The 15,371-nt window shown below is 34.5% G+C and overlaps 1 protein-coding gene across 3 annotated transcripts in view; it reads right to left on the bottom strand.

Annotated features, from left to right (window-relative positions):
* LOC137574973 (putative ferric-chelate reductase 1 homolog) overlaps window positions 1-14,988 on the bottom strand; it is a 43,053-nt gene extending 28,065 nt beyond the window's left edge. Inside the window, exon 1 of one of the 3 annotated variants that reach the window (XM_068287392.1) lies at window positions 14,825-14,988. In XM_068287392.1, coding sequence (XP_068143493.1) covers window positions 14,825-14,826 — 2 coding nt within the window. In that variant the 5' untranslated portion in view covers window positions 14,827-14,988. Of the gene's footprint in view, window positions 1-14,428; window positions 14,628-14,824 lie in introns of those variants that run through there. The other 2 variants (XM_068287393.1, XM_068287391.1) reach the window with 2 other exon arrangements.
* Between the last annotated feature and the right edge of the window lie 383 nt (window positions 14,989-15,371).

The following is a 15,371-nucleotide window of genomic DNA, read 5'->3' as shown; positions in this document are numbered from 1 at the left end:
CCAGGTGATACCGGTAATTCCTTACTAATAGCATTCACAACCGGGCTCTTAAACGAAATCAATTGCTGTACATTAGGAGTGGACGGTGCATGAGACCGGTCGGGGACGATAAGAGACGCTGGCGGGTCTACAGATGCAGAAACACCCCAAGGACTGGTCCTTTTACGTTTCGGAGACTCATTCATAAGCGATAAACTTCTGAACTGAGTCTCCACCGCAGTAAACTCCGCTTGGAGTTTATTAAAACCTGCCCTTAAAGTGTCAAAACTATCTCTAGTCCGCCTCATGAAAGAGCGCATCTCATTCTCGACCTCTCGGCAAGCATCACATCCATATTTTAAGCCACCACCTTTAGCAATAGACTCCTTGATTCTGCCTGTGTAACCTGCACACTTAACGTGAACCGCATTGTCACACAACCAACACAGAATATAATCATGGGAGTCAACCGCATTAGTGGCAACTATGCAATTATTTTTTGAGCAGACAACCATTTTATCAAAAAGTTTAATTAAATTAAAAAAGGAAATACAAAAAATAAAAAATAAAAATTCTAAGGGTTAAAATTCTGTGTATAAGAATATACTGACCAGTTCTGACACAAGGGTTAATGTGCAGAGTAAGCCTTCACAACTAGAGAATAAAAAGAGATGAAAGCACAAAAACAAAAACACGTATCACAGAGTCGCGGGTAGGCAAAAGACGAGAGCGCAAATCAATCAAGAATAGGAAAGAGCGGGAGAGCGCGTCAAATTGAACACATGCAACAACAATTTGTACGCAAGAGCGCGAGAGTTAGTTAAAACGGTAAAGACACAAACGCAAAAGAGATAAGCAAAACAACAACACCGCTAATGCAAGTATTGTTGTAAGTTTTGATTTTATTTAAATTTAAACAAAAGCGGCAGCAAGAATTCGCGAAATGAAAATAAAATTCGGATGTTGAAATTATTATTAATTAAACCGATAATGAATTTAAGAAATTTGTAAAAGTATTTAATCGCGAGAAAAAAATAAAAAATTGATAAGCGCAAAAAAAACACGTCCGTCCTCTGCAACGAGTGAAAGTTTTATGAAAGTTTTTTGCCGCCGATTCTGTACGAATCGGTATTGACGTTGACATCGGAAATTAAATTCCTTGGTCAATGTCGCTGGTCTACCACAGGAGGTACAATTTACTGCCCTCCTTAGTACTCCATGAGCAAACAAAAATTCAAGCAACTCATCATCCGTCATTTTGACGAAGTTGAAGAGTGTTAGTTCACATCCGTTGCATGCCATCGTTAAGCTTAAAGCGATTGAAAAATTTTTAGAAGCGATCGGAATGTTTTTGGGAGAGTAGAAATTCCATTATCTTCTTTTTCACTTGCTCTTATTTGCATGTAGAAAATATTGTATGAATTGACTCAATCATAACGCATACGCTGACCAAAAAGTTTCCAATTCAAAAGTGTCAGTGTATGCGTTATGATTGAGTCAATTCATAAAAAAGAGACAAAAAGGCGGCTCTTTTGGTCATTATGTTGACATCAACACGAATTCATATGAGCCGAAAAACTGAGCGGCAAGCATAAAGAGAGTCAAGGGTCTAAAAAAAAAAAAATTTTAAACGTGGTACATGCTATATATGCACATACATACATATATAGAATGCCCTCTGCAAATGACCAAGCTGCTAAATTGCAATCTAATATTCTTATTCAGATTCACATTTTTTGGCATAAGCTTCAATTTAATTACAAAGGTCTGAAATTTTCCAAGCATATTATTGGAATAGAATTTCGATTTTTTTAAATTCACAATCTGATCACATTTTTATCGCATTTTGCTCACAAAACAAACATTTTTGACAAACATACAAATTTGATATTTTTTTTTAAATTTTGGTAAAGAAAGTTTTCTGAAATAATAACAACAATCGCCCTCTGGCTCAAATCACCAAAGATTTGGCACAAAGTCAAATATACCACATGGTTATAATTTGAGTTAAATTTGAACCCAAAAGTAAGGTATAGGAATTCAGAGAATTTTTGTTTTTTAATTTTGTGTAATCTCTTTCACGATATTCTTAAATTCTCGCATTCAAGATATTCTAAAATCTGTTAAAAATGTACAACAAAATATCCTTTACTTTCTATAATAACTTTTAGCAAAACCGGGTTTATATTTGGAATCAGCATAAGCGAATTAGTTAGAAGCACCTCTCAAATTAAAGTCTTCAAAAATCATGTCGGTCTGTGTAATTATAGAGCTTTGTTGGAACATTGTCCCCAATTTTAAATACATACTTTTCCACTTTATTTTCACGTATATTCAATTAAAAAAAATACATTTGACATTAGTTTTTTACATAAAGCGAATGGCCGCCACGGTTTTTATTTTTCATTTTGTAAAATATTTATTTATCACAAGCGGACAAACTAAATATAAATATCTCGTTAATTTTATTGCTGAAAAATCTTATGAATAAGCTGACTTTGAAAAGAGAGATGAATATTTTAAATATTATTTGCCTCAATAAAATATTAGACTTTTCGACTATTATTTGTTAAGTTGGCCCAGTGTGCATTTGTTCAACATCTGTACATCAGTAAAAATTAAAACTCCAACCCAGCATGGCAGGAATGGTTGAAAGAGGACATCAAAAGTGCAATTGAAAAAAACGACTTGGCCCCGTTAAAATGAAAAAAGTATAACCCTTTGTATGGCACGAGATCCGATTTTGACACGATTTGTTTTGAGTAAAAAGTTAAAATAAAAAATACACTATTTTTTAATTTTTCAAATTTTGGATTTAGAACGTTTTTTATGAGGAATTAATGATTTGTTGCATGAATGCATCAAACACCAACATGTGTTGGGTGAAAAAAATGCCTACAATTCTAAGGGACTTTTTTTTCTTTATATGGATGTTTTTAAAGTATTTAACAAAAATTTATAGTTGAATTATGTTTAATTTAGATGAACCTTTTAAAAACAAGGGTTTTATTTATTATTTATTACTCATTTATTACAATTACGCTGTCGATTAAATCAACGCCTCCCATGTACCTATTGTATTGTGCACCCGCAAAGGGACGATCAATTTCAACATATTCTTTTTTGGCTTTGTTGAATCGACAAACTTTGCATTTGGGAAGTATCCCACTGTTGGCTAATTTTTCGGCCAGTTACTAAATTTTTTCCTTGTTAGGAGATTCGATGCTTCATACCTTCCCTTGCCTATAGTTCCACAATTTTCCCGAAAAGATAAGTCGACATTATTCCGTTTGTACATTTATTTGCGTTCTTCGCATTCGAGTTCTCATGGTACAGTAAATTCTTAAAGTTATATGCTACAAGAGAGAGAGAGTAATTCAAAGTACAATGTAAAGGGAAAAGCAAGAAAATCAGAATAATTAAATGAATGAGTTCAAATTCAGAATTTCTCCTCCAACAACCACCATAGGTGGATGCTAATGATATGATTTTTTTGTCCAACTACGATGTTAGTGATAAGTCAACACCGTCGAAATCTGTGACATACTCAACAGACATACCCCGTGGATTTTTCATTAAAGTAATCAAGTGCCTTATTGTTTGGGATTCTATTTCTTCGTATAGTACCCAAAGCTAAAATTCTTTAACCGCCAAATATTTAAAAGAGGCAATGAATTGAAATAATTATCAAAATAAAGTCGAAAATTTAGTTGCCTGGGCACTTCTCTGGTCATTCTAACAGGTAGACTCTATCGGAGATTCAGATTACTTAGACATGTTAATAAGAATGAACTTTCAGCTAAGTCTAGTTACCTCCATAGAAAATTTGGAAATGCAGTCACTATGAAAACTTATAAGAAATTTAGGATCTGCTGCCAGAGCAGCCGAATATTCCTCGACTTTAGAGTTTAGATTAAAATATTTGGCTACCAGGGCGGTCAAACAGCGCGCCAAATAAAAAATAACGTTTGACAACACTGAAATCTAGCTTTACCCGATTTTTCCACTTTTCAACACTGAAATCTCGAGTAGCTGTAGTAAATATTTACCAACAATTTTAAAATGGGTTTACATAATGCGTTTGCATAGAATCTGAGTACACATCCAGGTTCACTACAAAGTGAACTTTCATCAATTACTAAGTAATCATTATACAATTAGCCTTTTTTAAATGATAAGGATACGGACTTGCTTGATATTCCGTTGAGAAATAAGCTGTTTTGAAAAAACTTGCAAACATATCAGCAATCGCCTGATCAGTGCTAGCTTTTTCATTTTGAAGGAACAAAAAAGATGGGTGCGCAGAGGTCTTACGTTTAGAATTAACAAAATTAAAAAATTGTTTAGGGTCAGAAGAAAACAGAAGCTTACACCACTGAAGATAATTCATATAGCATTGTGTATTAAGCAACATGAATTTTGAACGAGCGACTGTATACAGAGCGTAATCTGATGAACGACGTGTTTTTTGAAACTTCTAATAATATCGAGTCTTCACATTTTTCAAATCGGATAACTCTCGAGAGAACCAGGGAGGTTTATTAAACCGCTCCAGCCTACCAACAGGCACACAATTATCAAAGAGTGAATTCAGAGTATCATAAAAGAAGCGAACAGCTGAGTTCATATCTCTACAATTGTACAGATAAGCCCAATCGGTAGTGATAATGTTTTCATTAAGGCTGGCAAAGTCAGTCTTACGAAAGCACCTAGTTAGAGGTAACTTATTTGAACCAGGTAATGGTGATAGCAAGGGTATATCAATTTATAAATTTAATATATCATGCAATTTGTCTCCGGGGAGAACAAACGGTTCGATCCTAGAAACATCGCAATAAGAGGAATCCAATTTAAAATAAGAACCAACGATTTTTCATTATAATTTAAGACAGGATTGACTTGAGATAACGATAGGCCTAGAAGGCCATCAATAAAGTCATGTGACATAGAAGGCAGCAACATGGTAGATTCGTCTGTTAGTGACCATGCTAAAGCAGGTAAATTAAAATCAAATAAAACTATAAGCATGTCTTGACTAGAAACTATAGAGGACACAAACTGAATTGCCTCTTAATGGTTTAAATAGACTATTATGTCGGACGATGGTGGAGTACAGGAACAAGTAATAAAAGCATTAAAAGATTTAAAATGTACTTAAACACCGACAAACTCAATCTCCTTGGTACTAGAAAATTGAATCATTTCAGATGATAGAGCAGCATTAACAGCTATCAGAACGCCACCGCCTATGCGAGAAATTCGATCACGTCTGAATATATAAAAGTTTGTGAAAAAATCCGATGCAGCAGCAATATCAGGTTTTAGCTACGTCTCTGTAAAAGCTAAAATGTTATGTTGAAAAACAAGACTATCTACATAGAGATTAGGAAGTTTAGATTTCAGTCCTCTAACGTTCTGGTAATCCAGGTTAAGGGACGAAGCTAGTTTTTTGACACACCAGTAGATGCTGATGTGGCAGGAATAGTGTTAGTTGTTGTTTTTGGCAGGCGAATCGGTTGCAGATTTTTCGTTTTTAACAGTATGTTTCTTAAGTATTATATGTTTCGGCCAAAAATCTTCCCGACATATAATGTGGAAGATATTGGCAGAAACGCGAATTTTAAATTCCGAAATGGCCCAAGAATAAGAAAGTTTAAACTTTTCCACTGCAATATTCGAGACGTTAACTTTCTTCCGAATATAGGCTATTACATCCTCAGATAAGACAACAGGGTCTAACCTAGAAACAAAAATATGTTTCTTTGGTGGTGTGCCAACGAGAGGCCGCGGTCCCGAAGCATTAACCACAGCACAGAAGCAGTCAACTTGTTCACAGGGCCCTCGGTAATTTTAGAGCTATCGGCAATTTCCATTGGAATGGGCAATTGCCCGGAACATCGGACACTACAACTGGCATCATTTTTAAGAGATCATTCCCAGGTGATACCGGTAATTTCTTACTAATTGCATTCACAACCGGGCTCTTAAGCTCTCTGTTCGGGAACGATAAGAGACGCTGGCGGATCAACAGATAAAGAAACTCATTAATAAGCGAAAAGCTTCTAAACTGAGTCTCGACCGCAGTAAACTCCGCTTGGAGTTTGTTAAAACCTGCCCTTGAAGTGTCAAAACTATCTCTAGTCCCGGCAAGCATTACATCCATGTTTTAAGCCACCACCTTCAGCAATAGACTCCTTGATTCTGCCTGTGTAACCTGCACACTTAACGTGAAATGCATTGTCACACAACCAACAACTAAAATAATCATGAAAGTCAACCGCATTATTAAAAAGTTTAAATTTATTAAAAACCAGAGGGCCGGGGCTAACTTCGACCGCGTCAGAGTTTGGATACCCTTGCAACTTTTTTGGTAACTCTTTCCTTACTTATTAGTCATCAATGTGGAAGAACGTTTTATCTAGAAAGGCTTATGTTTTCGAAAACATGAAAACAAACATTCTATGCGTTGCACACTTCTGACCAAAATTAATATACCCTTTTTGCAAGTGTATAAAAAAGGAATAATACAAAAAAAATACAAATTGTAAAGGTAACAAAATCTGTGTATAAGAATATAGTGACCAGTTCTGACACAAGGGTTAATGTGTTGAGTAAGCCTTTACAACTAAAGAATTAAAAGAGCAAGAATACACAAAAACACGTATTACAGAGTCGCGGAATAGGATAGGAAAGAGCGGGAGAACGCGTCAAATTGAACACAAGCAACAACAATTTGTGCACAAGACCGCGAGAGTTGGTTACAACAGTAAAGACACAAAAGCAAAAGAGATATGCAAAACAACAACACCGCTAATGCAAGTTTTGTTGTACGTTTTAATTTATGTTAAAATTGTACAAGATTTTATTTTCCAAATCACAAAAACGAATGTAAGCAATCTCGACATGAAAATAAAAATCGAATGAAAAAAAATATTTAATTCAACCAGTAATGAGTTTATTAGTTATTGAAAAGCTTTTAACCGCGAGAAAAAATATAATTTGATAAGCGCAAAAAAACACGTCCGTTCTTTGTAACGAGTGAAAGTGTAACTTCATAATTGAAAGTAAAATTTATGTTTTCATATAAATTGTTATTAAAATTGAACAAACATTATATTTATTAGTAAAAATAAGAACAAAAAAGTATTTAAAAATAACTAATTATTATTGTTAATACCTATATTTAAAAGATTAAACATTGTTCAAATCTTCAATCCACCTATTTATACTCGCCTGCAGTTGCGTAATATTGGATACAAGTTCTATAAAGTATGTATAGGGATTATCTATGCTACAAACCTAATATCTTAAATTACTCTTATGCCAAGGAAAAACCATTGCTTACGCTTCGCCAAAAGAAGAAGCGTTTACAATGGTGTCGGGAACGGATGAGTTGGACTCAAAGGCGATGGAATTCCATCATATTTAGCGATGAAGCTAAATTTGATGTGAGTGTCGGTGATGCGCGAAGGAGAGTCATTCGCAACAAAAGTGAAGCATACCATAAAGACTACCTTTAAAGTTCCCAGCGAGCGTAATGGTCTGGGGTTGTATGTCTGCCAAAGGCGTAGGCTTTTTATTGATGGGATGGTCAACTCAGAAAAATACATCACCATATTAGAAGAAAGTCTGCTGCCATCAATACCAAAACTGGGTGACTGTGGTGAATATCCCTTTCAATAAGATGGAGCATCATCTCATACTGCCAAAAAACCTAAAGCATGGTTGCAGAATAAGGAAATTGGAGTTTTTGATTGGCCATCAAATAGTGCGGACCTAAGCCCAATCGAAAATATATGGGTGTTTAAGAATAAACATCGTGTTCATCTGAACCGGCTTCACCAAATCAGATGCACTAAAGAAATTATAATACAACTGTATATTTGTCACAAACAACTAATCTAGCATATGACTAAAATTACAATCAGCCACACACGTTGTGGAAAAACACTTGTAATTCTAAACTAACCCAAAAGATCACAACGGCAGGATGTCAAGTGGCCGACGCCGTGCCCAAAACAATAATAATTTTCAACCCCTGAAATCTTGGGTTTGAGTCTCATTAGAATAAGATATTTTAAGAACAATTGTTACCTCCTAGAGAATAAGATTCCCTATATAAACTCCATACTTTTGTTAATAAAATCAGTTCATATTTTGAATTCAACGAATGAAGATTGGGTTATTCTTCTCCTCCGGAATCCCTATTCATTTTGGTCCTTCGAGAAAAAAGGAACTCTGTAGTTTTCCCCCACCAGTGGTAAGAGACTCAGAGAGTGAATCAGCTCCTTAAGAGTTTGAGATCTTATGCAAGTGTAAATGCTAAGACCAGCTAAAGGTAGCAAAATAAGAAAGAACTCTGTAGTTTTCCCCCACCAGTGGTAAGAGACTCAGAGGTTCAACCAGCTCCTTAAGAGTTTGAGATCTAATGCAAGTGTAAATGCTTAGACCAGCTAAAGGTAGCAAAATAAAAAACTCTTGTTTTTCCCCACCAGTGGTAAGAGACAGAGTATAAAATTAAAGCAAAATATTGCCTAATAAATATAAAGTGCGTGCGACCGAGTGTATAAAGGCAGTTTGGCTAGTCAAGCAACTGCAATAATTTCGGGTGCGGTAATATCGAAAAAAAAAAGTGGCTGGCAATGTATGTAGTTGCAAGTCGGCAACTACCAACAGCAGCAGAGCAACAAGATACATAGTTGCAAAGAAGAAACTGAAGAACGTGCAGTGCCATTATAAGGAAATCTGATGCGATATCCGGCACCGGTACCGCCTGAGCCCATAGGCCCTGGACAACAGCGAACAGGATCATCAGATAAGATATAAATTAAAATAGTCATAAGTACTTACGTCAACTTACATATTTTATTATTATCATTATAAATTATATCGATATCCTATAAGACAAAAATGTTCACTAATAAAGCTGCAAAAGTGTTAGAGAAGCAGGCAGGGTTACATACCAGGTTAAGGCAGTTGGAAGCACTAGATCCTAGAAGCATAACTAGCAAAGTTGTAGAGGAAGTAAAAGAGATAAGGAATCAATGGATACCTAATAACAAAAAAATGGTTGAGACTGCTCCAAATTTAGATCATGATTATTTCAGAAATAAAATACATGAAGAAGAGTTAACGATAGTTGCCAAAATTATAGCCACAGGGGAGTCAGAAAAACCAGGCACTAGTAAGTCGGTGTGCGTTGAAGCGGAGGCAAACATGTCAGAGATAGTTGATGATAGCATAGGAGAGTCGCGCGGGAATGCGACCTCCAGTAATGAAAACCCTACGGTTAACCAGGAGATATTTATGGATAGAGTCCAACAGCTCCAGGAATATTTGGATAGAGTAGTCAAAGATTTACACACTTTAGACAATTCAACAGGCAATGAGACATGCATAGTGTATGTTAATAAGATCAATTATTTATGGGAGAAAGTTCAGGCGTGCCAGGTACTGACAAGTAATGCGAGATTTAAGAATATTATGGATGATTTAGAATTCGATGTTCGGAATTCGCTATCAGTGTTAGAAATGAAATTGAACAATAAAGAAAATTGTAAGAGTGAGAATGTTACCGTGAGAGGCGAATTACCGGTGTTGCCAAAAATTCAGGTACCCACATTTTCTGGAGAGGCTAGAGAATGGGACCTGTTTGTAGAATTGTTTACGGAATTAATTGCAAAAAGAGAAGATTTAAGTCTTGCTCTTAAGTTTAATTATTTAAAATCCGCGTTAAAGGGCGAAGCAAGGAGCATGGTAGCTCATCTATTGTCAGGTTCAGCTGACAATTATAGTGCCGCTTGGGAACTGTTAACCAAGCGGTATGAAAATAATCGGAGTGATTGACATAATAAATGAATCAATACACTTAATTAAAATCAAAGCAAATTTGTCCGATGAAGTTGACGTAATACTCGCTCAACACATACTTCGGAAATTTGACAGAGAGACTCTACAGTTGTATGAGAGTCAGATTAGAAAAACAAGGCAAATACAATTGCTATCGGATGTCATGGAATTCTTGGAGCAAAGATATTGCTCGCTAAGTGCCGTGAGAAAGGAAGAGAAAAAACCTTTACAAAAAACTTCGGTTGCAGGTTTCAATGATACTTGTCCGATCTGCAAAGGCCCCTGGCATAACGCACTTCTGTGCTATAATTTTAAAGCGCTAACACCTATAGAAAGGCTGGAAGAAAATCAGGAGAGCGTTAATACCTGTGTAACGGCACAACAAAAATTGTTGGCCACAGCCCTAATACAAGTTAAAAAAATAAATGGAGGGTTTGAAATATTAACAGCTTTGGTTGATAGTGGTTGTCAGAGTACTATATTATCTGAAGAAGCCGCTCAAATATTAAAGTTACGTAAAATTAAACAATATACAAAAATAAGTGGCGTGTCCTTAGTAAAAGCCAAAAAATCAAAATATAAAGTAAAAATAGATGTGAAGACTCCAAATCCACGGGATAAACTTCTTAAGGTTGAGGCAATTGTTTTGCCAAAGTTAATGAAAGCTCTTCCGTTAAAAATAGCAAATGTGGATATGTCAAAATGGCAATCCTACGTACTTGCTGATCCTACCTTTAATAAACCTGGTAGAGTTGACATGATAATAGGGGTAGACGTATATACACAAATCTTAAAAGGGGGAGTTAGAAAGATAAATGGCCTACTAGGTCAAAATACTAAATTTGGTTGGATCGTCTCGGGATGCACCGAATCAAAAATGAATAAATCTGTAGTGGCACCAACAATAGATGTTACAGGTTTTAAAAAGCGTTGGGAGAAGAAAAAAGGTAAATGTGAAAATAAATACAACACAAGTCCAAACAAACTCAACAACGAAACAAAACAAGAAATAACCTTTCGGGCCCCGGCAGGACCTCACCTTAGAAGTAAGATAAAAGCTGAGGTAAAATAAATAAGTTTATGGCCCCCGGCAGGACCTCAGTTCGGAGGTAAAGTAAAATCTGGGGAAGAAAAAGGATATATCCCAGAGCCAGTACAAAATGAGAATACTCAGATGGCAATGGTTAAATTAAATAATGATTATCTAAGAAATAGTGTCAAAATAAATTCAGGTAACAAACTCAAATTCAAAATTCAAATACCAGCAAAAGCCACATTAATTTAAGCCGAGAGGTAAAAGTAGTTGGTCTTTAAAGTCTCCACCATATAAAAAGGCTAGAAGTCAGCACAGTAATACATATCAGGAGTGGGTAGATATCCCGAAACAAAAATTGTTAGGCATTGGGCGATATTAGTAAACCAATTTGGTAAATAATACAAAATAATAGGAAGTCAGCTATAAGAAGGATAACATTGATTTGCTAGGGTTAACTTCTCTCATGTAGCTCGTCGTACTTCTTTAACAACAGTTATCTTACTAAAAATAATATTAATAATAATAATTTGGTTAAGACAACTTAATAAAAATAAAGTCCAAAACGTCACATTTGGCGGCCCTTTGCAGAATGTTTAAGAATAAACATCGTGTTCATCTGAAGCGGCTTCACCAAATCAGATGCACTAAAGAAATTATAATACAACTGTATATTTGTCACAAACAACTAATCTAGCATATGACTAAAATTACAATCAGCCACACACGTTGTAGAAAAACACTTGTAATTCTAAACTAACCCAAGAGATCACAACGGCAGGATGTCAAGTGGCCGACGCCGTGGCCAAAACAATAATAATTTTCAACCCCTGATATCTTGGGTTTGAGTCTCATTAGAATAAGATATTTTAAGAACAATTGTTACCTTCTAGAGCCTAAGATTCCCTATATAAACTCCATACTTTTGTTAATAAAATCAGTTCATATTTTGAATTCAACGAATGAAGATTGGGTTATTCTTCTCCTCCGGAATCCCTATTCAATGGGGGATAATAAAAATAAATCTAAACCAGAGGGCCGGGGCTAACTTCGACCGCGTCAAAGTTTGTATACCCTTGCAACTTTTTTGGTAACTCTTTCCTTACCTCTTAGCTATCAATGGCTAATGTTTGCGAAAGAATGGCCTACAATCATAGGAAATAACGAAGATATTGATCAAAGTCACTGTTTTCGCCCGATCGTTCCTATGGGAGCTATATGATATAGTCACCCGATCTTGATCAAATTTGGCACAGTCATTAACAGATTGAAAGCAATTTGAAAGCAATCGCGTTAAAAGTAACGAAGTTATTTACAAAAGTCACTGTTTTCGACCGATCGTTCTTATGGGAGCTATATGATATAGTCACCCCATCCTGATGAAATATGGTACAGTCATTAACAGATATATAAAGCTGATGAAAGTTTCATTTAAAAGCAATCGCGTCGAAAGTAACGAAGTCATTGACAAAAGTCACTGTTTTCGCCCGAACGTTCATATATGAAATAGTCACCCGATCTTGATCAAATTTGGCAAAATCGTTTAAAACTGTATTTCACGACAACAGCTCAGAAAATAACGAAGTTATTGAAAAAAGTTACTGTTCGTGACTTTGACGTTTGTATGGGAGCTAAATGATATAGTGGTCCGATTAGGCTGATATACAACCTGTATAGTATATACAAGCCTACATGCAAAATTTCAGCTCTGTAGCTCTTACGGTCTCGGAAGAGTTCGCGCTGATCCAGACAGACGGACATAGCTATTTCAACTCGTCTCGTCGTGCTGATCAAAAATGTGTATGCTTTATATGGTCGGAGATGCTTATTTCTATGCGTTGCACCAAAATTAATATTCCCTTTTTGCAAGGGTATAAAAATGTTTTATTACAAATTAATTTCTTTTTTTTTTTTTTAAAATTCGAATGCAATGTGCAGTGCGTTATTCACTATCAAGTTCTTTCAAAGCAAGTTATATATCTTCAAGTTATAATATTTACATTATCTTTATTACATAATTATAATGCATTTCATAATTTGTTAAAATATTTAAGACTAATTTTTTTAACTGTGTAATTTTCAGTGTAAAGCAAGAAAAAAGTTTCGCACTTCTTTTGTATTGCTACATACACAGACGCAAGAGCCCCATTTGTGACTGTATTGGTGCAGACCGCTGATGTGCATACATGCATACATATACATATTTATGCATATGTAGATAAATATGAACGTAAGTAAGTGCATCAAACCCAGCATATTGAAGCAACTAAAACCAGTTTAGTTGGCCATAGCAAAAGGTTTTTTTTTTGTTACCTTTCGATGCACGTACAGTCACAGAAGTATTGTTTCTAGGGGTCCCATACATTTATACTCGTTTTTGCTTGCTACTCAATAATAAATGGGGTAAATAAAATATTTAAATAACTAAATTTAAGTTTATTTTATTAAAAAATTATTAAAGCTTCAGATTTTTTTCATAATAAATAATTTCAGAGAAAGAATGAAGCTTTCATTCTATAAATCTTTTAATTGTCAAGACACTTCTTACAAACAGCTCACTAATATAGTTACATACATATGTACATATTTCTTCGATTTGCTCTCATTGTGTAGGTGTAGTATGATAATTTTGATTTTTTGGTAAAAATTTTTATTTCGAACTGTTTGGTATTTTGAATGACATATGTATGTATGTATGTATGTATTTTAAGTTTTGTTCTAGAAAGTAAACGGACTTTTCCCCGAAATTGATTCAAAATGCCCTAAATAATCCCAAACACGAAAAAAAAATCGTTTGCCAATAAAAGTTCCAACAAATAAGAGTATTTTACTAAAGAGACAAATACTTTTGAGGGATTACATTTTGTAAATTTTTTTTTTGCTGTGAAGAAAATGGAGATGAATTCTTTTGTGGCTGACTGTACATTCATATGTGTGTACATACACTCGTGGCACTGCGAAGCAATATCCCCCGGCAGTCCCGCATGTTAAATTGGCACCCACAACTTCTATCTTTTTACAGTCCTTCGCACTTCTACCTTTTCCACACTATACTCTTCCAATTCTTTTTTTTTTAACATTGTTAAATTTTTTTTTTCTTAAATAATAATAAGAATAAAAAAAAGACTCGTGGCACTACATTTCACTGACACTGTTTTTGTAACTATTCTGTTTTTTATTTTAACAAGATATTTTTAATGAGTACCATAAAAAGTCGCAGAAGGAAATCTACCATCTAAAAAGATAGAAATCTAACGTTTAACATCATACAATACAACTTCTAAAATCGGCGGTTTTTATACATATGTATGAATGTATTGTACATATGTACATAGGTACATACATATTTATGTACATATGTATGTATGTACATGTATTTATGTACATATGCATTTACAGAACTCTAGAGCCGCTTCTGTTCTTCTATATGTATATATGTATGTATGAACATACATGTATGTACATACATACACACATACATATGTACATATTTAGAAGAATGTGTACATTTTCATGTCTCATTTCAAGCAAACGTTAAAATACATAGGTTTTTTTGTTAATACATACATATGTACGTTGTCGAGTACAAATGCAAAGATAGAATTGGCAATTTTAGGAGTAAACAAATTTTTTAAAATAAACTTTCAATTTGTTTTCTTAGTGTAGTTCTTTTTTTAGTCTTTTTTAAAAGTCGTCGAATATAAAATAATTATCACTTTATTAATTTAACTTTTTAGGTCTAGTTTTAAATGGTTTGCTGTTAGAGTTTCAAAATCAACTAAAAGCGTTACCAACGCAACAATAAGGTAGAAAAATAAATGTGTATGGATGAATATATATATGTATGTATGTACATACATACATATATATGACAAACATCTACACACATATTAAAACGTATGCATGTATAAACATATGTATGTAAGTACATACATACATGTAAAACATAACAACATTGCTCACATGGCTCAACATTGAGTTAAATCAGGGCCCGGTACAAAGAGAGCACTAAAAAAATGGGTTGTATGTGTGCACTTGCTTGTGTGCTTATTTTGCTTTACACTGCGCAAAATGAAAATTGACAAAATTTTGCCTCAAATCAAAAAACGAGTACAGAAGATAAACTGATGCAAGAGAAAGATAGAAAAAACAAAGCATCGATCAATTTTTTCATGTGGGTTCTCTCAACAAAGCGACATACATACATACATGTATGTACATACATATGTCGATCTGCTTGTGTCGAAATGCTGAGGGAAACTAAATCCACCCTCATGCTCTTAATTTTTTTGTGTGAGGAATTAGGCGGGTCAGCTGAACCACAGCTATCATTTGAATTTATATTTCCTTAACATAATTAATTATTTTTTTTTTAAGGCCAATATAGGAATACATCTTGTCTATCTTGTGGCTCACATAGAAGCTGAATTTTCTCAATTGATGTATGTAATTTTTAAATATAACTTCAAAATCACTGTTGAAACGTTGACAAATTTTAAAATAGCGAAAA

Source organism: Drosophila tropicalis, unplaced genomic scaffold (genome assembly GCF_018151085.1).
Source record: "Drosophila tropicalis isolate 14030-0801.00 unplaced genomic scaffold, ASM1815108v1 contig_527, whole genome shotgun sequence".
Classification (NCBI taxonomy): domain Eukaryota; kingdom Metazoa; phylum Arthropoda; class Insecta; order Diptera; family Drosophilidae; genus Drosophila; species Drosophila tropicalis.
This window is presented reverse-complemented; position numbering and strand designations above follow the sequence as displayed.